At 44.2% G+C, this 22,572-nt stretch overlaps 1 protein-coding gene across 2 annotated transcripts in view; it reads right to left on the bottom strand.

Annotated features, from left to right (window-relative positions):
- Positions 1-6,316: 6,316 nt before the first annotated feature.
- ncoa1 (nuclear receptor coactivator 1) overlaps positions 6,317-22,572 on the bottom strand; it is a 56,848-nt gene continuing 40,592 nt past the window's right edge. Inside the window, exons 10-22 of one of the 2 annotated variants that reach the window (XM_054761275.1) lie at positions 22,340-22,487; positions 21,271-22,198; positions 19,653-19,862; positions 19,009-19,309; positions 18,487-18,657; positions 17,952-18,054; positions 17,703-17,871; positions 17,304-17,624; positions 16,760-16,858; positions 14,360-14,768; positions 14,016-14,184; positions 13,770-13,953; positions 6,317-13,690 (exon numbers count right to left, since the gene is read on the bottom strand). In XM_054761275.1, coding sequence (XP_054617250.1) covers positions 13,508-13,690; positions 13,770-13,953; positions 14,016-14,184; positions 14,360-14,768; positions 16,760-16,858; positions 17,304-17,624; positions 17,703-17,871; positions 17,952-18,054; positions 18,487-18,657; positions 19,009-19,309; positions 19,653-19,862; positions 21,271-22,198; positions 22,340-22,487 — 3,395 coding nt within the window. In that variant the 3' untranslated portion in view covers positions 6,317-13,507. Of the gene's footprint in view, positions 13,691-13,769; positions 13,954-14,015; positions 14,185-14,359; positions 14,769-15,338; positions 15,395-16,759; positions 16,859-17,303; positions 17,625-17,702; positions 17,872-17,951; positions 18,055-18,486; positions 18,658-19,008; positions 19,310-19,652; positions 19,863-21,270; positions 22,199-22,339; positions 22,488-22,572 lie in introns of those variants that run through there. The other variant, XM_054761276.1, reaches the window with a different exon arrangement.

Genomic DNA, 22,572 nt, shown 5'->3' with positions numbered 1-22,572 from the left:
TTGTGTAAATATCCACTCACTCATTTTCTATGCCGCTTGCCCTCACTAGGGTTGTAGGGTTATGCTGGAGCCTATCCCAGCTGACTTTGGGCGTGAGACAGGGTACAGCCTGGATTGGTAGTGCACTGTGTAAATTCTTCCAGTTAATTATCCGTATAAGTATTATTATTTTGTATGTTCAAATAATAAGCTTTTGTTACAAACATAAATTTGTGAAATTGAATATGGTTGTATATAGTAATTTATTGACAGTCTCTAGTATAAACAACCAGCGGTTAGAGCGGCACTTTCCCTGCGAGCTCCCCGCACCGTGACACAGCAGTCCGGTCACAGTCAGGGGGAACTACCGCTGCTGCTACAGAGCCCAGTATCCAACGTCCAGCGTGAAATTAACTTCACCACGGTACATCGTGGACATGTCTGCATGGTAGTGTTGTATTGTGTTTTCTTCTTCTTGCGGGTGGCGGGAGCTTTGAGGCGCATTACCGCAAGTACCATGTTGGGGTGTGTCCCAGAGTTACGAACGTGATATGGCAACAGGCGCAGCCCGATCTCATGGCGGACGCCGATATTATCCGATCTTCAAAACACAGCGGATCGGCAGCCGATCCCGATCCTGAAGAGGATTCATTGTGTTCAGTAAATAACATTCATCCCTTTCATCAACGTGTACACACAGCATATAACTTTGTTTTATACTCAGCTCAGAGCTGTGAATATATTGAACAGTTATCCGCCTAGCCCCACCTACCTCTCTGGCTCACCATCATGGCGGACTGTCTGCTCCATGACGTACTACACAGTTGCATTCATTTGCGGCTGACACACCCACCTATCCTTTCAATTCTACTGTCCTTGGACGTGAATCACCTTGGACGGAAGTTCCCGGATGTAAACATTAAGCTAGCGTCACAATTTACCTGCATGTCGCTCCAAACTTCCACAGAGCGGATAATTCATCAAGTAGATGTTTAAGAGACATAAACATAAATGCAAATTCATTCAATTTATCAGCCGATGGTGGTCATTTTTAATCCTTGTATTTGCGTCTTACACTCGCTCTTCTGCTCTGCGTCCAATCACACAGCGGATGGGTTTGGATGAGCGCCCACGTGTGGGGCCAGTGGGTAACTACAATGAACGCATCGTTGGCTGTTGACCGCCTCAAACAAAATGCAAAACAAACATAAAACTGCACATAAAAAGTCGTATTGCCTCCATTTGTCATTTAATGGCTTCTCCTGCAAAGTTTGAGCACTTTTTTGTCTAATTGTTTGTTTAATTGTCCGTCATTATGGACAATCGGATGCTCCTAACTTTTTCTGGCATTTAGGAGTTCGGTGAGGAAGAACACCGTTGGCCAGCCAGGCTATGGTTTGGGTCCAACACCAGTGACCTATGACCCTTGAACCACTCCAGAATTTGAGCGTAAAGGGTGGGTACAAAATGATGTCCCAATATTTTAGCAGTAGGAAGACCAGCCATCCCATTAGCCTTGGCAAAGTGCCCACACGACGAGGGGGTAGGTTGGCAGTGGCGGTAGTGGAGTGTGTGTGTGTGTGTGTGCGCGCGGGGGGGGTATTCGCTGTCAGTCACAGCGCCGCCCGTCATCAAGTCATTGTGCGGCCATCAATCGCGGGACATAAGCATGTCGCCAGCAGATGGAGGCCCAGCAGGAGGACATGGGGGGGCAGCGACCAGAGCCTCCACCCCACATAGAGTGCAGGGAAGAGGGGGGGCCACCAGAGGCTAAGCCCCCGCCGCCCCCTCCCTGGTTGAAGTCCTCATGTTGTCTGTGATTAATTAGACACGAATGGACGTGTCCAAACAACGTCCACATTTTGTCTTCTCGCTGCTGCCGTCCCACACGCTAAAAATGTTTTTTACATGACGGCGGAAAGATAGAAAGGATAAAGACGCGTAATGATATTCATAAAGAGACCACCTAGTGGGGGGCTTTACAAAATAAAAATAAAAAGTGCTCCTTAGCAACAACATACAAGCGGCATCTTGGGAAATTCTGACCGGATTGGGATGCAAAGCGAGGGGAAGCTTTAAAGTAGGCCATGTTGTGTGCAGCGAGCAGCCGCTCTCCTCTGGCACAAACAGTTGATCAATTAAACATGAGAGGATTTAATCATCTAATGAAGACGGCTCCGAGGTTAAAGCAAAGCCCAACCTCGGCACAAATATGACACTGTCAGATATCACACACGCCACGCTGGCGAATGAGAACCAATACCAGCACTTTATTTATTCAAATGTTCCCTAACAAAGACGATAATGCTCACTTTTGACTGATGCTGTGTTTGTTTTTGTGCTCGTACGACTCTTTCTAGAATTTGGGGGCTAATTTCGGCTGCAAGTATCCATTAATGCTACAATCCAATGCATAAAATGCATAGGAATGCTTTTTTTTTGAAAGGCATACCACACTTTTATTACCCTCCTCATGCAGAAATAATCCAGAAATATTAATCATTGCAATAGTTTGTGTAGTTAATCAAAGGGAGACGTTGATTTGAGAGGTCAAACCTAAAGTAAAATCATCAAACAGTGACAAAACCTTGTAAAGATTAATAGTTTTTGACATCATAGTGGTGAAAAATGAGCTGTCGGCGCTACCAGGTGCAGGTGAACATCCTCAAGTGTGACCTTAAGCTCATCGGTACAAGACTCTGCTGTCACCTTTCATCAATGATGTCTTTTTAGTGCACGACGAACAACAGGGCCAGTCGAAAGGCTTTGCTGCCCTCTTGTGGCCATAGGTGGTACGTACAGCCCCGGCAGGCCTGCCATCAAGTAAAAAAAAAAAAAAAAGTTTTATATTAGCAAAAATGTCAAACCAAACATACTTTAAAATACATTTTTTTGAAAAATAAAAACCTGTTTTAAAAGAACGCTATATAAAATGTGGATGGTGTCTTTTGTTAATTAAAAATTGTAAATAATTATTATTACTATAAATAATAGAAATAACAAATAATAGAAATAACAATATTAATAAATTATAAAATATTAAAGAATAAAGTAGCACAAAAATATCAATGCAGAAAGAGTTATGGCTCTGGCTGATGTTCCCACCACATGTTTATAGTTAATAATAATAAAAAAGGCAAATAATTATTATTATTACAATAAATAATAATATAAATAATAATAATAAATTATAAAATATTAAAGAAGAAAATAGCCAAAAAAATCAATGCAGAGATTTATGGCTCTGGCTGATGTTCCCACCACATTTTTATAGTTAAAACATCATAAACATATGTTTTTCATTATCAAACATTGGGGGGGGAGGGGGATAATAAAATATAAAAATCATCATAAAATATCATCCAAAGGAAAGAATTATGGCTATGGGGGATGTTAAAAAAATATATAAAAAAATCTTTAATTATCAAAAAAAGTTTTTAAAAAAAATCTCAAATGGTTTAAAAAATGCTAAAAAAATATTTAAATGCCTAAAAAAGTATGTTAATAAAAACAGCTACATATTTTATCCAGACAAATGTATGGCTTAATTCTTATATATATATATATATATATATATATATATATATATATATATATATATATATATATATATATATATATATATATATATATATATATATATATTTATTTAGATATTTGGATTTTATTAGGATGCTGAAGCCTTTTTTGGGGCTTTCATTTCTATCCAGCGCGGTGAAATCCTTCATTGAGAAGATTCCACACTTGTAAAATTCCAATTATTTTGGAGAATTGCTCAAAAACAGCACGCACAACGCTTTTGCTGCCACCTGAGACAAAAACACTTAACTCCTCTTAACGGCCTCGATTCACATTTGTCTTTTTTTTTATTCATTCAAAGCATCGTGAGGTGAAGTGAAAACAAGTCCAGACCAAGTGCAGTACTAGACTGCAGCCAGCACGGGCGCTGTTGAGTCCGTCTGGACTAGCTTGCCGCAGAACAGCCCGTCAAGTGTGGCACCCCCGGCATGGAAACAGGAGTGGAGAACATTCAGAGGGAGAGAGAGAGAGAGAGGGAGAGAGAGAGAGCGAGGGGTTGGTGTGGCTGCATTTCAAATGGTGCTTTTATTGCAATGTGTTGCATTCCCACATTCATATTCAGATGTTATAGTTGTTAGTCAAAAAGCATCATCATGTCCTCCGTGTGGGCGGACGAGACACAAAAAACCCCTCAAGATTTTCTTTTAAAAAGAGCCAGGGATCAAATGCACGGGGTGCTTGTGTTGAGTGTAGTAGACAAGTGTGTGTGTGTGTGTGTGTGTAAACTTGAGCAGCCACAGACAAAACAAAATGAACACTTTCTTTTTTTTTTCCCCGCCCCCCCCAAAAAGTTCCAGTAGAGATTTTTTTTTTTTTTTTTTTTTTTTTTTTTTTTTACAAATGATGACTTGGAGGGGTCAGTCCACACTGATTGTCGAGAACATTCCAAATAAGAAAAGAAGAGGTCGATGTCTTCCTTTTTTTTTTTTTTTTTTTAAATTGACACACCTGAACAGAGGGGGGGAGGTGGGCGGGGCCAGTAAAAAGCCACAGAAAGACAAAAGTCGAACATGCATATTCAAACGTCGTCCCACGTCAGCACTTTTGTCTCCTCCTAGCTGCTCCGATGCAAACCTTACAAAAAGAGTAAAATGTATCATATATATTTCGATCTATAGATTTATTTATATTCATTTTTACAAGGGAGGAAGTGGAACCTCGGTCCTTGAAAAGCCCAGGAAGCGCCACCCGAACCCGACGGCACGCGAACGGCCAGACCCGACGAGGCAGCCCACGGTGCCTGCGTGGGGAACGAGCGGGGAATTTGAAAAGGTGAACGAAAGCAAGCAGCGACACACACGCACCGGAAGCGTGTCGGAGCGGAGACGAGACGGCTGGCGGGCGTCGATGGAACTGTGCTGCGATCCGGAATGTTCTGAGAGTTCGAGGTCTGTTAACGGTTTACCTGACATCAAGGAAGGAAGCGGGGCGGGGCGGGGCGGGGCGGGGTTGACACCTGAAGACTGAGAGCAGCATTTGTCACTGGACCATGAAAAGCAGGCATCTCCGTTCCAGTCTTTTGCGACAAGCCATTTTGTTTTTGCATTTCAAAAGTGGAACAATTGGAGATACGTGTTTTTGGTTGGACACCGACGGTAGTCATTATTTGATGAGACGCACGTGTCAGCAAATGTCTTTTTAGCCCCCCTGAAACGTATTTTTGTCATATTTTAGAGAACAATAAAAGTCATTATATTCTAAAAAAAAAATGAAGAATGTAATCTTGGATTTTAAAACATAAAAAAATTGTGGCGATACATGCGTTTCATTGGACACTGACGGTAGTCATCATCTGAAGAAAAGGAAGTATCTGCAAATTTCTCTTTTTAGCCCCCCCAAAAACATTTGTTTGTTGTATTTCAAAGTAAAATTGAATTTCGATTATTATTATTATATTAATTCTATCCCCCAAAATAAAGACAATCATTTCTGTTTTTGGATTTAAAAAGTGAAACAATTGGAGATACATGTTTTTGGTTGGACACCAACGCTAGTCATTATTTGATGAAAAGTAATTGTCTGCAAATTTATGTTTTTAGCCCCCCCAAAAACATTTTGCTGTATTTCAAAAGAAAATGAAATGATTATTATATTAATTTTATCCCCCAAAAATAAGTAAAACCATCTCTGTTTTAGGATTTAAAAAAGTGAAAAAATTGGAAATACATGATTTTGGTTAAACACCGACGGTAGTCATTATCTTAGAAAAAACAAGCGTCTGAAAATGTCTCTATTTAGACCCTTTTTTTGTTGCATTTAAAAAGAAAATAAAATGATTATATTAATGTTATCCCCCAAAAATAAGGAACATAATTTCTGTTTTTGGATTTAGAAGTCAAATAAAAATGCAAATGCATGTTTTTGGTTGAACACCGACGGTAGTCATTACCTGATGAAAAGCAAGTGCCTGCAAATGTCTTTTTAGCCACCCAAAAACGTATTTTTTGTCATATTCTAGGGAACAATAAAAGTCATTATATTCTAAAAAAAAAAAAATGAGGAATGTAATTTTTGGGGGATTTTAAAACATAAAAAAAAATATGGAGATACATACTTTTCATTGGACACTGACAGTAGTCATTATCTGAGGAAAAGCACATTTAAATTTTTAGCTCCCACAAAAACATTTGTTTGCTCTATTTGAAAGGAAAATGCAATTGTGATTATTATTATATTCATTCTATCCCCAACAAATAAAGAAAAATAATTTCTGTTTGGAGATACATGTTGTTGGTTGAACACAAACAGTAGTCATTATCTTTTTACCCCCCCCCCCCCCCAAAAAAAAAAACATTTTTTTTCCTATTTTAGAGAAAAATAAGTCATTATATTCTTAAAAATGAGGAATGTATTTTGAATTTAAAACATGAAAAAATTATGAAGATACATGCATTTCATCGGACACTGACGACAGTCATTATCTGGACAAAAGCAAGTATCCGCAAATTTCTCTTTTTAGCCGCCCAAAAACATTTTTTGTTGCATTTCAAAGGAAATTTGAATTTTTATTATATTCATTTTATCCCCAAAAAATGAAGAAAATAATTTTTGTTTTTGGATCTAGTAAGTGAAAGCACTGAGACATGTGTTTTTGGTTGGACGCTGACGGTAGTCATTATCTGATGAAAAGTAAGTATCTGCAAATTTCTCTTTTTAGACCCCCTAAAAACATTTTTGTTGTATTCCAAAACAAAATAAAATTATTATATTCATTCTACCCCCAAAAAAATATGGAAAGTCATTTTTGTTTGTGGATTGAAAAAGTGAAAAAAATTGGATGGATGGAAAAATGGATCTAGTAAGTGAAAGCACTGAGATACGTGTTTTTGGTTGGACATTGACGGCAGTCATTATCTGATGAAAAGCAAGTGTCTGCAAATTTCTCTTTTAAGCCCCCAAAACCATATTTTTTTTGTCATATTTTAGAGAAAACAAAGTCATGATTATATCCAAAAGTAATTCTTGGTTTTGGATTTGAAAATACAGGAAAAATGCAGATGCATGCTTTTCATTTACAGACAACTCCTTAAGAAGACAGAAGAAAGCAGGCATCGCGCATCACAAAGCGTTTATAATTTTTTTTAAATTTCCAATGCCCAAGTAACGATAAAATGAGCTATGCACAATTTTCAGCAAGAATGAGTCTTTCTTAACCAACAATAAACACAGACATAATTCATAAACCCTTATAAGAGTGTTCTAAGTGCATCCCAGGGGCCAATTTTCATTTTTTAATAGCCTGTGGCATGTTGTAAAAATCTATTAAGAGTATTAATGAGTTTTTCGATTGTCGAAAAATTACACAATCATGCGTGCAATACGACGTGCGTCTTGTGTTGTTAATCCACCTTGTGAATCCAAATGTTTTCATGTATTTTTTTTTACCACAAAACGACTTCCCTTGTTAGCATCCTATTAGCTAGCTAAACAAACTGGCAACCGGAACCGAACGTCAGGCCGTCCATGATGCAGTCTGCGATTGACTCAAAAGTGTAAACACAAAACAAGTTTTGTTTCAAAATTAGTTTTACATGCATAAAGCGATTCTAAATGCATATAAAGGGTGAATGAAAGGGATAATTAATATTTAAGGTTACTTTCACCTTTATTGAAGACGTTTTCAAAGACACGATGTGGCAGCGAGATCAACCACACCACCATTCAGTTCAGCATTCCTGTTTGCAGTCAACTCATGAATCACGTCTTCAATCGTTATCTCTTTCATTTATCACTTATAATCGTTTGCATGTAAAACTATTGAAACGTGTTTTGTGTTAACATTTTGGGCTTTTTGCAACGCATTAGTTTGTTTCGGACGAATTACGAGGTTCTACCGTACTATACTGTCCCACCGTAAATAATTTGTTTGGAAAAAAAATCCGTTCGTGTGTAATTGACGAGGTTATGCGGTGTTTAATATACTCGAGGTACCTCCAGTTTGGTAGTAAGTAAGTTAATGAGCTGATGTTCATGGCGGTCGCTGGAGCGAAGGTGCATAGCTAACTTTAAGGGCGGGGATGACAACAGAAGTCTGTCTTCTTGAAGCTTTGGTCACTCACAAACTGCACAAAAAAAAAAAAAAAAAGTCAGACGGGCGCTTCCGGGTGACATCAAGGCTCCACTCTCCCACATCATCGGCAAGAAGAGAAAAAATAACAATATGGCCTCTCCTCTCTTTTCAATTAACCCGTACATTTAAAAAAATACAACCCAAGCCAGTCCACGCCGCTCTACCGTCTCTGAGTACAAGCACATTCAGCAGTCGCTATAGAAACCATTCGCTGGCATAAACACGACCCCCACCCCCCCACACACCCCCAGGTGAGCACTGTGCAGGACAGGAGGAAGATGGCGGAGCCCACCAGGTGTACAGTATTCATCGCGTAGCACGCACACGCTCACTGATAGTCATATACACACACGTACATCCTCGAGAGGAAAATAAACGACAGAGGCTACTATTGTTTACCACAAACTTAGAGCACTAACTTGTCTGATGATTCATCATTATTATTATTATTATTCACATTTGTCTCCTTATTTACATCGCATTAACACCGTTACAAAAAGCGTGTACCTGCTGAGGACGAGGAGGAGTTGGGAGGCCTTTCCACAGAGCAGCTGTTGCATAACGTGGAATTTCAACATGCATCGCTTCGTTTTTGGCATTTTTTTTGTGTGTGTGTGTGTGTGTTGAGTGACAAAGAGGAAAGCGATCCTCATCCCTGCAGAAAAAGTCAAAAGGGCGCCAGAGGGGCAGGTAAAGAGTCAGGGAAGCGGTGCTTCTTACGAATATATAAAAAAACAAAACAAAAAAAAAATAGACATCCTCCTACTTTGTGTGTGTTTTTGGGACCAAACGAGACGACGGGACTGGGAGGAGGATGGGGGGCAAGGATGCAAGGATGCAGAAGTTACACTCTATGGGCAAAAGTATCGGGACACACACCTCTTAATCGATCTCAAATCTTCATCCTAACAGAATATTAGGGACACTTTGGGTGCGCGTGGGTGAGTTTGGTGTGGAAGAACACCGTGCGCGAGCTAGTCCCTCCGTCAGGTGCAGCGTCAGTGACATCTGACCTCGCAAATGGACAAAAACTGGCACGGACACACTCCGAAGTCTTGTGGGAAGTCTTCAACTGCTGGGAACACTTCCTGTCCCAATATGTTTGTCCATACAGCACAACCTCCAGGTCAAACTTTCACTATCGGTACGTTAAAACAAACAAAAAAACCCAAATAACAAAGCATAGAGATGATGTGAGTGGAAAAGGTCCTGAAAAGGTCACGCAAGGCTTTAAAAAGAACTTCTCAAGCTGGGTTTGCAGGGGGGGGTGGTGGCGGGTTCCATTATTGTCAGCTGGGCGATTGTCCTAAAAAAAAAAACATTGTAAGCTACTTTCTTCATCATTTCTCGGACTAAATTAACGGCTTCTGTGTTTATCATACATTTATGTGAAGCAGGGGTGTCCAAAGTGAGGCCCCGGGGGTCATTTCCCCCTGCAGCTCGTTTTTTATTGGCCCTCAGCATATTGGAAAATAAAATGAGCTCATTACTAATCAGATAAACGCTATATTAATTTGCTTTGTCAGCTATATTGGCCTACACTGGATTGCTTTTAACATACAAAATGGATCAAAGTAGCCCCCCACCCACGTGGAAAAAGTTTGGACACCCCTACCATTGAGTGTAAATCCATACTACGCCAACATGTGACGCATTGTAGAAAGTTGCATTTGCAATGGAGTCCGGAGGAAAAGAAGTTTGGGAAAGCCCTAAAATGAGGTCAAAGGGCACATTATGGTTTCCTGGATGTACTGCATGAAACAACAACAAAAAATAAAACAAATAAAAAGCCAGCCAGCCGAGTTCACAGTGTGAAACGAGGTCCAAAACAGCCAAACGTTTGGAAAAGATGATGATGAGGTAATGAAATAAAGTAGTCTGAGGTAGGACTGGGAATGAGAGACGCTGCAGCCATGATCTTTGTTAGGAACCAGACATACGTACGTGTGTGTGTGTGTGTGTGTGTGTGTGTGTGCAGCCCAGCGCTTGGAAATTACCACCATCATAAACATTTATCGCATTAGCGCTTGCCTAACCAATAACCTATCGCAACATTCCACCAAATGTTTGCTGCTGAGCAGAATTACGCAAAAACCAGCAAACATCTCTACAGGTGGTCCTCCTTTCATAACGTTCTGTGCTTACGGACGCACTCCCATGTATGAATTAAAAACCTAATTTTGACTACAGTGTATGCCTGCTCAGCTGCAATAAGAACAACATTGCTTATTAGTTCACTTTTTGCGCTTCAAAAAGTTCAAAAACTGTCTCCCAAGCACCAGTGTGCCAAAGAAAAGGAAAGCCACTGCCACAGAAGTTAAAATGACCATAAAAAGCCCAGGCAGAGGAGACACGCCCACCAATATTGGCCGCTGGACTGTGGTGAAAGATGATGCTCGAGGGGTCGTGGATTCGGTGCGCTGTTACAAGGACATCTGGGAGGATAAGCAGTTGTCCTTCCAGTCTTGCCCGAGGCAATATTTTTAAGGAGGTAGAACAACCACTGGGATAAAAGTAAGGATTTAATTTCATTCCTGTATTTTGTCTCTTTGTGACTGTACTTGATATTCCATGTGTTCTACGTACAGTGCAAGTGATTTAGGATTCATTTAGGAATAATTTATGTGCGTGTAAGTTCCCACTTACACTAAAACTGGACTTACATTCGAGTCTAGGAACAGAACCCGAGGACCACCTGGACTTTATAAAAGGGGAGGGGCGTAGGCCAAGGAAGACAATGTTGGAAATTTGTTGCAAATCCAAGTTTTGATTGAAATTGTGTTTTAATTTGTACGCGGCCTCAAATGGGGTGCACAGACATTTAAATGGCATTCCCTTTAAACGACATTTGACTATTGGAAAAATAAACCAATTTATTTTAGTTGGGTTTTTTTATGTCAAAAAACATTTCAAAAAGTATTTTTCTATTTTGAAAAAAAAAAAGAATTAAGTCAAATATTTTTTATTTTGGGACATTTTTTTTTTCCACTTTTCAACAATATATATATATATATATTTTAGATCAATCAACTATGGTTTTGACAAGATTAACAGTAATCTTTTATCAGTTATGCAACACTCTGATTGTGACTAGAGATGCACGATATCTTTTTTCCCAAACCGATAACTGATAATTCTGCTTCTCAAGACCGATATGGTACAGATAACTGATACTGTATCTACTTTTTTTTTAACATTTTGATTTAAGTGTAGTTTGTGCACACCTGGAGGTAAGTAGGACTGGACCAGATTAGGATTTGACCAACTGTACCTGTTGATTTGTCCTAATGAAATATCATGACATTACTACTACCAAATCACTACTATCAGGAGAACCAGAGTGTAGAGCGGAGGGAGCCACCTGCTGTGGCCCAGCAAGGTGCACTGTATTCAGGCACACGCTCCCGAGCAGCCGGTGTGACGCCACGGAGGTCTCTGGCAAACCTTCCGCGCTTTTCAAACGCTGTGGCGCTGGTGTTTCAGGTGTGCTCGGTGGATCTTTTTTTCCCCCCCTCATCGCGGAGCATTTGGTAGACCTACCACATGAAATGTCTTCCTCGGAAAGTGAATGTTTGTTTACAACTGAGCTCAGGGAAATTCCGACAGGTCGTTAACGTTACAGGCAGGAGAAAAAAGGAGCGCTCGATTTGCTCATCTGCACCACACGGGCAATCTCGCCTCATTGGAGCATTTTTTTTTTAAATTATCGGTTATCGTAGCTACTTTTAATGTTCTCTGATTGATCAATATGACATTATAATTCCCTTCATATTGGACCAATAATTTTTATGCGCCCCTAATTGTGACGTATTATGAGTTCTTCCAAGCTTGGCTGCACACAGTGCTGCTTAAAACAAAGTGATTCTGAAGTCATGTGGTTCTGCTGGGTGGAATGTGGATTCTTGCATATGTGTGCAGGTAGCAGAGCCCTATTGGCGTCATATTGGGGGGGGGGGCTTCAATAAGATCATTCAGGAAATCAGAAAGATAATACACTGAGTGAGAGAATGTTTTTGTTGACCAGCCCGAGCACCCATCACCAATGCGCCCCCCTTGGCCGCGAGTACCATTACTAGCATCACCAGAAGGGGGTGTGGTCATGGTAACGCAAAGTTTGAAGGCGTTATTGTTGTCTATACATACGCATACAATGACATGTTTGCTAGGGGGAATTAAAAGTACATAAGAAACAAAAATAGCGAGGTAGGGGAAAAGTTGTTGCTCAGAGAGGGTGTGGGGCAAGGCCGGGGTCGGGGGCGAGGTTAATAGAAATAAAACAAAAATCACATTTAACAAGGTTTTGCTGCTGCCAAGTCATCAACTGTTTTTTTTTTTTTTTTTTTTCGAGGGCAGCCAGTCTTTGTCCTTCTGTACTGTACAACAATACTACACGGCTGCATGGCAAACAACACTGATAGGGCGAGTTAGCATGGGAGACACAGAGAGAGAGAGAGAGAGAGAGAGAAAGAGAGGCCGAGCGGGCCTCGTATTCACAGCTGCTGAGTTGAGGGCTAAAATGACAGTTAAATAATCCAAACAGAGTCTTGTTTATACTTAATAAAAACAAAAATAAGAGAAAAACACAAAAGTTCCAAAGTGAGCAGCATCCCGTCTGTCTCCCATCCATCCACCCGTCCGTCCGTCCGAGCTGTTGTCAAAGCTTGTTCTGATGAGCGTCAAGATGAAGATGATGACGATGAAGAGAGCAGAAGTTTTACAAAATAAAAGACATTTCAAATAAAAAAAAAAGAAGACGCAATAGTGTGTTGAAGAAGAAGAAGCAGAGCTTGGGAACAAAACTCAAACTTCCACCAGGCACTGTAGATGATAGAGAGGGACCGTCGCAGAACCAGCTGATACCGAGCTTCTATCCCACAATGCCGCTGAGGTCGCAAACCGTTGACATTCCCACATCGCTGAGAGACAGGTAGACAGAACACCAAACAAAACCAAAAAAAAACAAACAAACAAATGAAAAGCCAGAGAGGTGCTGCCGCGTGAGGCACTCCCGCACCACAACTCAATGGAGGGGGCGGTGCGTGCGGGAGCAGGAAGTAGGTGAGCGGGGAAATGAGCAGCGAGACAACACTGCCTTCAATAGGCTGAGGCATACAGACAGGTTGTCAGACAGATTCGACAGGCAGCTTCAAACAAACTGCTCATCCTTCTGACTCCAGGCTCTTCTTCTCAGAAGACTGGCAGGAAAGTGGTCGAGCCGTTTCAACTCCACCCACAGCTAGACCGCCGTTAATCGGCGGCGCCGCCGTCCCAGCGTCTGTCCTAAAAGGTGAGGCCGAGACAGCAATGGGTCCGGTGCATCAGCGTAGAAGTGAAGAGGGAGCAGCAGCGCCAAAGTTGGGGCAGTAGGAGGAGGTGTCGTCACTCTGTGAGCAGCTGCTGCAGGAGGCTCTTCTGCTGGGCCTGGCTGGTCTGGGCGCCCTGCGGTCCGGGTCCCTTCTGGGCAGCGGTGGCGGCAGTGATGGTGCCTTGATTCAGGTAAGAGTCGCTCCCCACCAGGTTGACGGTGCACTGGACATCCGCGAATACCTGCACCTGCTGCACCTGTACGCGTGACAAAGGAGCTTTACATGCATGTCCAAAAGTAACGTCACAAGCTAGAAGTAAATTCTACGTGATGGACCTGCTGCTCGCTACACACAGAGCCCGCGCTGCTGCTGTTCAAGCCCACAACAGGTTGCCCTATGGGAGGTAAAGATTCCACACTGCCAGAGCCCCCAGCCATGGACACAGTGATGCTCATGTTGTTGTACACCCCCTGCTGGCCAAAAGTCTGTCCTGCACCATGCGCCGATGGACTGAACAGACTGCAGGAGAAAGTGTGTTACTTTCAGTGCACGTGTAACATTTAAATACACGCATCACTCACTTGTTGCTGCCGACGCTGGCCTGCTGCCAGCTCTTCATGTCCGTAGACTGGTACCCAGGAGGCGGGGCTTGCTGGAGCAGAAGACTCTGGGAGGTGGGGTTCTGAGGCGACAACAAGGGACTGGTGGGACTCATCTCTGTGGGGAAAGGCGTTTCTGGCTGCACCATGGCTGAAAGCGGGAAGGAACACACTTGCAATTACAGTTGATTGTTTCAGCCAAAATGCTCATGTTTGTGTGGACATGGCGTCAAGCTGGGAGATAACTAAAGGTGTCAAATAAAATGTCCTGAAATGCGTAAACAAGTGTTTTCAATTAAACATACTGCAGGCCTGCGTGAACTCACCAGCACCCCCAAACTGTTGCATCAGACTTTGCTGCAATGAGGAGTTGACGGCACCGCTGAACTGGGCTTGAACGCCCCCCAGTAACGTCTGGCTATTTAGAGCGACACCGGTGGGCAGTTTGCTGTCCAGAGGGCCCCCCGGCATGGGACCGCTGTAGTGACTGGGTGAGGTAGGAGGGTTTCCCGACACCGGACTGTAGCCGGCAGGGAAGTTGAACTGCTGTTGCTGCAGCGGCGCAGCCGTGTTGGCGGTGGCGCCCTTCGGGACCCTGGGGGCTCCGGTGGGCCCGGCGGCACCTATGTTCTGTCTCATCAACATGACCTTCTGCTGGAAAAGCTGGCGCTGGCGATGCTGGATGCTGTAGAGTTCCCGCTGACGCTGCGCTAGCATCTGGGCGTTCAGTGGAGGCTGACAGAGGAGATAAACAAGAAGAAACATTGGTTAGTCTAAATGTTTGTTTTACTTCATCATCACCACGAGGGGGGCATATTTGTATGACCCCCTCCCTCCATGTTTTGGAGTAATACGAATACAAATTGTTCAATAAATAATTTTTTACTGCAAAATAACAAATGACATGACTCATTAACTTTGCTTAAATACTGTATGTATTGTTTGTAATTATGTTCTACAGTTTCTTTTTTTGTTTTGTTTTTTGGAAAGTGAACAGTAAATTCCCAAAAATTACATTTATAGTTGATGGCACCAGCCATGACCAACTAGCTCACAGCTCATCCTCATTTCCGGAAGTGACGTCATCGGGTGACACCTCTCAGCTAAAGCAGAGTACATAAATGCTTCTCGAGGTAGACTGTCGACTTGGTTCAATATATGTTTCATCAAAATAGTAGTCATGCCAAAAGGTTGTGTTGCTACTGGATGTTCGTAGCATCCGAGTGCTACTGTAAGTTTTTCTTTCCCAAAAGAGGAAGGTTTAAGACAATAGGTGCAGAGAACGAGAGACAGATGGACACTCACCTCGGGTTCTGTTCTTTGCAGTGATCGTTTCACTGACGACTGCTTCGAACGAACACCTTTAAAGAAGCATTTGGCTTGAAAGTACAAAGTATAAAGTATAAACGCATTTTGAAAAAGGATGCTATTCTGTCGGTACAGAGGGGAAAAAAAGGACAACGAAGAACAACAACTGCATCAAAGTTGGCACAAGAGTAAGTCGAGTCTTGTTTACATAATGTCTTCTAAACACTATTCCACGATAGCGACAAGGCTGCAAAGCTTTACACAGGTTATATAAACATCTTTTCACATCGATATGTTTAGTGTGGGAGGGGGCGACGAACATTTATCCTCGACGTGCGGCCACACACATACAATCAAACAGGCTATAAAAAGCCCTTTACGCTCATTAAGAAGCCAATTTAAAACAATAATTGAAGTATAAGCAACTCCAAAGTCATTTACACTTACCATTCTCTGTTTTCAAGGTGACCAATTTTCACCTCCATGTCTTAAGGCTTAAGTCCATGTTCTGCAAGTTCTCTATTTCATCTCCAAATGTTTCTTCCTCCTTGCTATAATCACTATAAACATTCTGTGTCTCGTACGCCGCCATGGTTGTTTACCGGAGCAATATACCCCGATGATGTGACTTACGGAAATGAGGCGTAACTGTGAGAGCTACAGGTAGTTCGTCATGGCTGGTGCCATGAACTATCAATGTGATTTTTACCAATTTAGCATTAGCTTTCAAAAATCTAACAATGTAGAACATAATTACAAACAATATATAACATATTTAAGCAAAGTTGATGAATCATGTCAGGGACCCTTACAAAAAAAATGTCCGGGGCTGGTATTAAACCTGTACCCTAAGCCTTAAAAGGTAGCACCTGTACCACTATGCTGTGTGCTGTCAATTAGTGCCTCGGGCTGACTTGGTGCTTTAAACCTCACGGCAGCGATGCGCTTCCTTTGCACATTTGCCCAGAATGCGCCCCTCGTGGATTACTGGGTCCCACACACAGCGCATGTTCTGCGTGAAGGGAGGGGTGGTGCCATTTGTACGCAATCACAAATTCTATTCACTCTTTTTTGCACCAGTCTTTTTAGTAGAAACACCTGTTCCAAGTTTCTGGGAAAAGTAAAGACAATGATTCAAATCGTGCGAAAGGTGAAAGACACAAACAAACTCCATATTATTTATTGCTTGCTGATCATATTTGCAATCAGCTTTCATTATCATTCATTAGCTCATTTTACAATTGAAATACATTTAATAAGTGTGTGAGGCATATTATAGGGCTTAGAGGGTCAAAATATGTATTTTCATGGGTGGGTCCATTATGTGTGTTTGTTCGCTATTCGCCGTGTCAGCGGGGAGATACTGTAACGTTTCGCCGTGAAAGAAAGGAGCTGGCTCTGCTGCTACTGTGACTCACTTGCGAAGGAATTTGAGGTTGCTGGGCCCCCAGACGAACCCCCATGTTGACGTGCTGCCCTCCTCCTGGAAAGGCGTTCATCGCCAGCCTGCTCTGGAGCTGAGAACGGAAGGGAGTAATGAATTATCACAATGAGGAGTGCGGGAGCGACAACGATGATGATGATGATTAAAAGCTGAGGCCAAGACAAGACCTTTGAGAAGTAATGGGGAAGGACAGAAGAGGGAAGTTGAATAAGAGCCATGAGGGAGGAGGGAGAAACAGAGAATTCCTGTACGAGCCTTTTAATCAATGCTACCGAGCGTGAGGCTAGCACAGATGATTATTTATTCATACTGCTTTGCTCTGGCCTTCATTCCTTTAAATAGCTGAGGAGGCTCAGTGCGAATGTGATGATAAAAGCAAATGGACTTATTGATGCAGGGCATTTGAATGTGTAGGTCTCATCTTCTCATCAAAGCACTAACCGACCTTGCAAGCGAGCATCGTCCATGTTTGTGTGACATGGTTCAACAGAATGAAAGGACAATGTCTTTCCTCTCACCTGCTGAGGACCTTGAAGTCTTTGCTGCAGCTGCAGTCGAAGCTGGTTGGGAGGCAGCCTGAGCTGGGTGCCCGTCCCTTGCGTACGGGTCATCCCTATCCTTAGGCCTACAGCGGGCGTCCCGCTTGGGAACGGCCCTCGGGCGGCTCCAAAGCCCAGACCCTGCTGCCCCACGGTGGCCTGCAACTCCAGGGGGAACTGAGCAGGTGGACCTGGCGTGAACTGGGAAGGGTAGGAGGGCAGCTTGGGGTCCAGGGACACCGGGGTAGCAGTGACTTGCTGAGTGGGGAAGCTTTGAGGCATGGGGTCGTAGCAGCCGCCCTGTGAGCAGATATGTTAGGAATCAGTGAAAAGAGCCAAGAAACGTCAAGACACTCACATAGTGATTGACATACTTACCTGGACTAATTTATCAATACCCAGGGCTTTGTCCAGCTCAGCTAACTCGCTCTCGTCTGTCCCGCTTAGGAAGGAGACGAGCTGCTCCAGCAGAGCCTTCTCATCGTTCCGGGCCTCAGGTGTGGTGGGCGGGCCCAGGACTTCATCCAGTGTACAGGGCACACACTGCCTGCTCAAACAAAACCACACAGCTTCAGCCTGTGCACTGCTACATCATCATCAAGCATAGAGCGCGCATCCAATACTCACTCTTGGGGTGAGGCCAGGGGCGCTTGTAACGGGGTTCCGAGGGCGTCGAAGGACAATGTTAGAGGCTGGAACTGAGAGTCAGCCAAGTCCAACTTGCTAGGGCCTGGAAGGGTTCATTAACATGTTGGCAAATTAACACAAAAGTGCTTCATTCACAAATGCAGACGCATCTAAACAGAGTGTTATGGAGATAACAACATAAAATACGTATATAATAGTTACACAGAGGTGTAAATGAGTGCTGCAGCTTCACATGAATGTGCCAGAATACACACGCACCCTGCAGCCATCACATGCACAGTCAGGTGTGTGACAGGGTGAATGCGGTCAAGCTATTGAGGTCAACTCCGCTGTGTTTTTGTGCAACATGACACTTTGTGTCAAGTTACTCCTTAAAAATTGTAAAGCTGGGAGACTTTTCTCCAACTGTTTGCCAATGCTGACTTCCAGCTCCAACTAGGACCGTTTCCCGCTGTTGTCAAGGAATCATTTCCCCCAAAAGTGAGCGTGCCAGTGTTGTGTTTTCGTTGCATACCAGTGCTTGAACTGAATGGATTGATAATTTCTGCCTCGGGGAAAGGGCTGCTGTCTTTGGAAGTCTGGAAGAGGTCTCCCTGGGTCTGGCTGGGAGTCGGGGGACTGCAGAACTCGAAAGATGACTGACTCTGGAGACTGCAGCCTGAAGCGGGGCCGCCGTCATTGTGGCCTGGGAAAGACACATTTTCACACTTTAATGATTTGGAATGTGGAGCGCTGCAACACATTTGTCTTTGTCACTTACAATGCCCCTACACGCCACAAGGGGGCATACACACTTTGACACAAAATCAGTGTGATTATTGCTAAAACCACCACCACTAGTCTTTGAGCATGAACTGATGAAGCCTGCTCGGATGAGAGGCGAAACGGCTTCTAAGACAACCTGAACAGTCCAGTTGCGATTGATTGAATGCCCTGAGAATATCACCAACGTAACTGCAATTAAAGTTTGCTATTGAGGCTACTGACAACTTAGGAGTTGACAGCTCGTTTGCAGCAAGCTTAAGCCCCGCCTCACCTCTGTTGGGAGTGCCAGGAGGCTCCCTCTTCACATTTACACCACGTGGAGCACTGGCCTCGCCAGGCTGGAGCTGAGTGGGGGACTGTAGTATGAGCTGGGGGGAGGGGGAGGGGAGCTGAGGTGACGGGGACTGCAAGTGGGGAAGGGACAAGGGGGACTGGAGGGAAGGTCCCGGGGACTGGAGCTGAGCCGGGGGCTGGGCGGCTGAGTCGTCACAGCCCTGCTTGGCGCCGCTTGGGCCTCTCATGCCAGGCAGCAGCTGGGTGAGGTGGTCAGTGTCAGCAGGTCCGCTGGACATCTGATGGCGGGGGATAAAAAAGGAGGTTTGTGAAGCAAAACAGAGGGTGAAGGGTGTAATCGTGTGAAAAACAGCAGCATCAGAGAATAACATGTGAGAGAAAGAGAGAGACGGGAGGTCAAAGGCTAGTCGCAACTTCTGGCTGAGGCGACAATGGAGTCAAAGTCCAAGAAAACAGTCCACGTGATTTACAGTGGCAATAAGGCAACACTAGATCAATACAATTCATAAATCACACTTCTTGTCGAGATGTTTAGAAGCACGACTGATGTCATGAGCCGTCCTCCAGGGTGGAAGCACACTATTATTAAAGTGCCTGTGACGCTTGCACCAGCAACCGTACCGTGGACTCTCGGCTATTCCTGCGGCTGTCTCGGCGGATCTCCCCTGCGAGGCCCGACTTGGGGCTGACGCAAGTCGAGGTGCTGGAGACACCTGCGGTCTTCGCTGTGCCACCCGTCACCACGCACGCTTCGCCAGTCGCTCGCTTCTCCACCTTCACCCGAACGGTCTGCAGGCTGAGCGCTGAGGGAGGAGGCAGGTCTCCCAGGTCCTTCAGAGAGAGATCAACTCGGTTAGGACTGTGCTCAACAGATGGGTGCTGGGTATATTTATGTTTTGTTTTTTGTTCTTAGTGTGGGTGTGTTGCCCTTTAAGAGCGCACAAGAAAGAGAGAGGTTCATATCTGAAGTCTGAAGTGACCATCGTTAGCTTAGCGATAGCGGTGTGCTTGTGCTGTCAACAACATCAAGTGTTCAAATTACGACAAGGCTCAAAGGCGGGGGGGCGTCCGAGCTTTTTCCACCCAGGGCCGCAGACAAAAAAATTGAAGGATGCGGGGTCACATCCAATGTAGATCAAAATATGCTAAGCTATCCGAACGAAACATCCACATCTTAGCTTTGTGTCGTAGGTGACAAAGCAAATTTGTGGTAGATTGGGGTTCTTTCACTCGCTCTGCTAAACATAGCCTGTTGAAGATGACCACACGCCCCCGATGTTTGATTATGAGGACGTCATTTAAAAAATGGCCTCGGAGTGTGCCCTTAACGGACTGGATGTTCTCTACCATTTAGCCATTGGTTTTGCCTCTGGTGCGCCTTTCCCAACCCACTATTGTGATCTTTACAAACTGACGGCCCTCCCTCCACACTCAGCGACTTCATTACTGGCTTCTACTTGTCTATAAGACTCTTCAAGGGAAAACGCCTAAATACCTCACCAAGCTCTTGTACCTTTCCCGTAACAACTATCACCCAAGATCCAGTGACATCGTTACGCTGTCTATCCCCGCACTAAAAGCCTGCACTGTCTTTGGCAAAAATTTGTTCAGTTTTGCTGCAGCGACTGACTGGAACTCCCTTCAACACTTGCTTAAACTTTCAGCTCTTCCTTCACTCCACCAGTTTCAACAGAAACTACAACAGTCCCTAGCTGACTGTTTTAAGTGTTGCGTCATTCTGGTCTGGATATACAGTACATTAGCAATTAGGTATGTTGTCGTTTTTTACTTCAATGTTTTTTTGATTGTATGGTTACATTGTGGATTCCTGCATATGTTCTGTTTTTACTTTATGCTGGGGCCTCTTGCCAGGTCATCAATGTAAATGAGAAGCTGTTCTCAACTGATGTTACCTGGTAAAATAAAGTTGTAATAAAATAAATAAATGAATAATATATCTCATTAATAATTAGTTAGTTGTTAATTCATTATTAATGTAGTGGTAGTGAATTATTTTTATTTATTTATTTATTTTTATGCCGAATATGCCAAGGGCCACACAATCACTCTCACAATATGATGCCACTTATGTAACACAAAGCAGAGTTTTGTCCTTAAAACATTACTTTGGTTTTCTACAGCAACCCGTTTAGGCAGCAACATCAACTGCATCCTCAAATCTCACGATGAGTCAACTAAGAAACCGGTTGCGAATGTAAAAGGCACATGAAAGAGTCACCTTCTCATCAGTGTCGAGCAGAAATCGGAGCAACTGGTGGTCCTGCGGCTCTCTAGAACCGGACTTGAGCGATGCCATGCTCACCACCGGACTCGATGGCGGCTCCTTCTTGATCTCCAATTCGTTTCTGTTTATTCCATCCTCTGAGGAGGAGGTGGTGGTGGTGGCAGTGGAATCACTGGGACTGCTGTCCTGGAGCAGTCTGTGTAGGATCTTATGTCGTTCTGTGAGAGTGCTGTGGGAGGCAGGACACTGCGGACCTGGAGAGGGTTTGGCGTGAGGCAACGAGGTGCAATGGACACCGCTGTTGGCGGATTCAACTCCTGTGCCATTGCTGTCCAGGGGCTGATTGAGTCTGAGATTACCCAGTGGTGAGGAAGAGGGTACGGGGGCTTTCCCAGAGTCCTCTACCCCTCCCTCCGCTCCACACCGAGAGGAGGAGCCGGTGGGTGTACCGGCTTGTCTGGAGAAGGGTCCTTTTGGAGCAGTGTTGGCGCCATTACTACCGTCACCACCATCGCCACCAGAATGCTGTCTGCTCAGTGCTCCAGCTGGAGAATGGAGGCCTGGCACCCGAGGACTCCCTCCTAAACCAGGACTGGCCCGTGGCATGGCAGATGAAATAAAAGAGGTAGGGGTGGCTGTGACAGGGCTGCTTAAGGGCGAAGGGCTGTTACCCTGCTGGGGTCGCGTCCGACCTGGCGTCAGGTATCCCGTGGGTGCGGCGGGGTTTAGTCCTTGGGGGGAGACGTTGCTGTTGCTGAGGTGAAGGCCCGAGGCGGTGGCGGTGGCGACGGAGCTTGAGGTTTGTGTTGAGTTGCTGCCAGCAGCGAGGACCGGTGAGCGCGAGGGCGTCTGGGCAAGGCTGCCGAGGGTTGGCGGAAGGCTGGGGTTAGTGTTTTCCTGAGAGCTAGCAGTGTTGTGTTCCCTGGAAACAGGAAATGAGAGATTTATCCACCCGAGGACGTGCAAATAGGAGATTACGCTAAAATCAATGTTACTAGGGGCAAACTAATGAGTACAAACAAACCACTTCCCTTCACATGCCAGCAAATGACCACATGAGCACCTGTCAATAGTGTGGATGCCCATGATGAAGGGCTGAACATCTGGGTTTGGGGGGCAGCAGAACTTGCAGCGGGTCTGAGCACTGAGTGGCGTGCCGTCGCTTATCGTGAAATGGTACAGCGGGCTGATGGCCGTGCCGTGGGTCATCACTGGTGGGAAAATACAGAGATGCACGATGTAAAAACATGAATTTCACCTTTACCTTTGCCTTTTGTGACAGAGCCATTGATAACG

This window comes from Dunckerocampus dactyliophorus, chromosome 19 (assembly GCF_027744805.1).
Source record: "Dunckerocampus dactyliophorus isolate RoL2022-P2 chromosome 19, RoL_Ddac_1.1, whole genome shotgun sequence".
NCBI classification, from domain to species: domain Eukaryota; kingdom Metazoa; phylum Chordata; class Actinopteri; order Syngnathiformes; family Syngnathidae; genus Dunckerocampus; species Dunckerocampus dactyliophorus.
The sequence above is the reverse complement of the archived record's forward strand: the minus strand, read 5'-3'. Positions and strand labels throughout refer to the sequence as shown.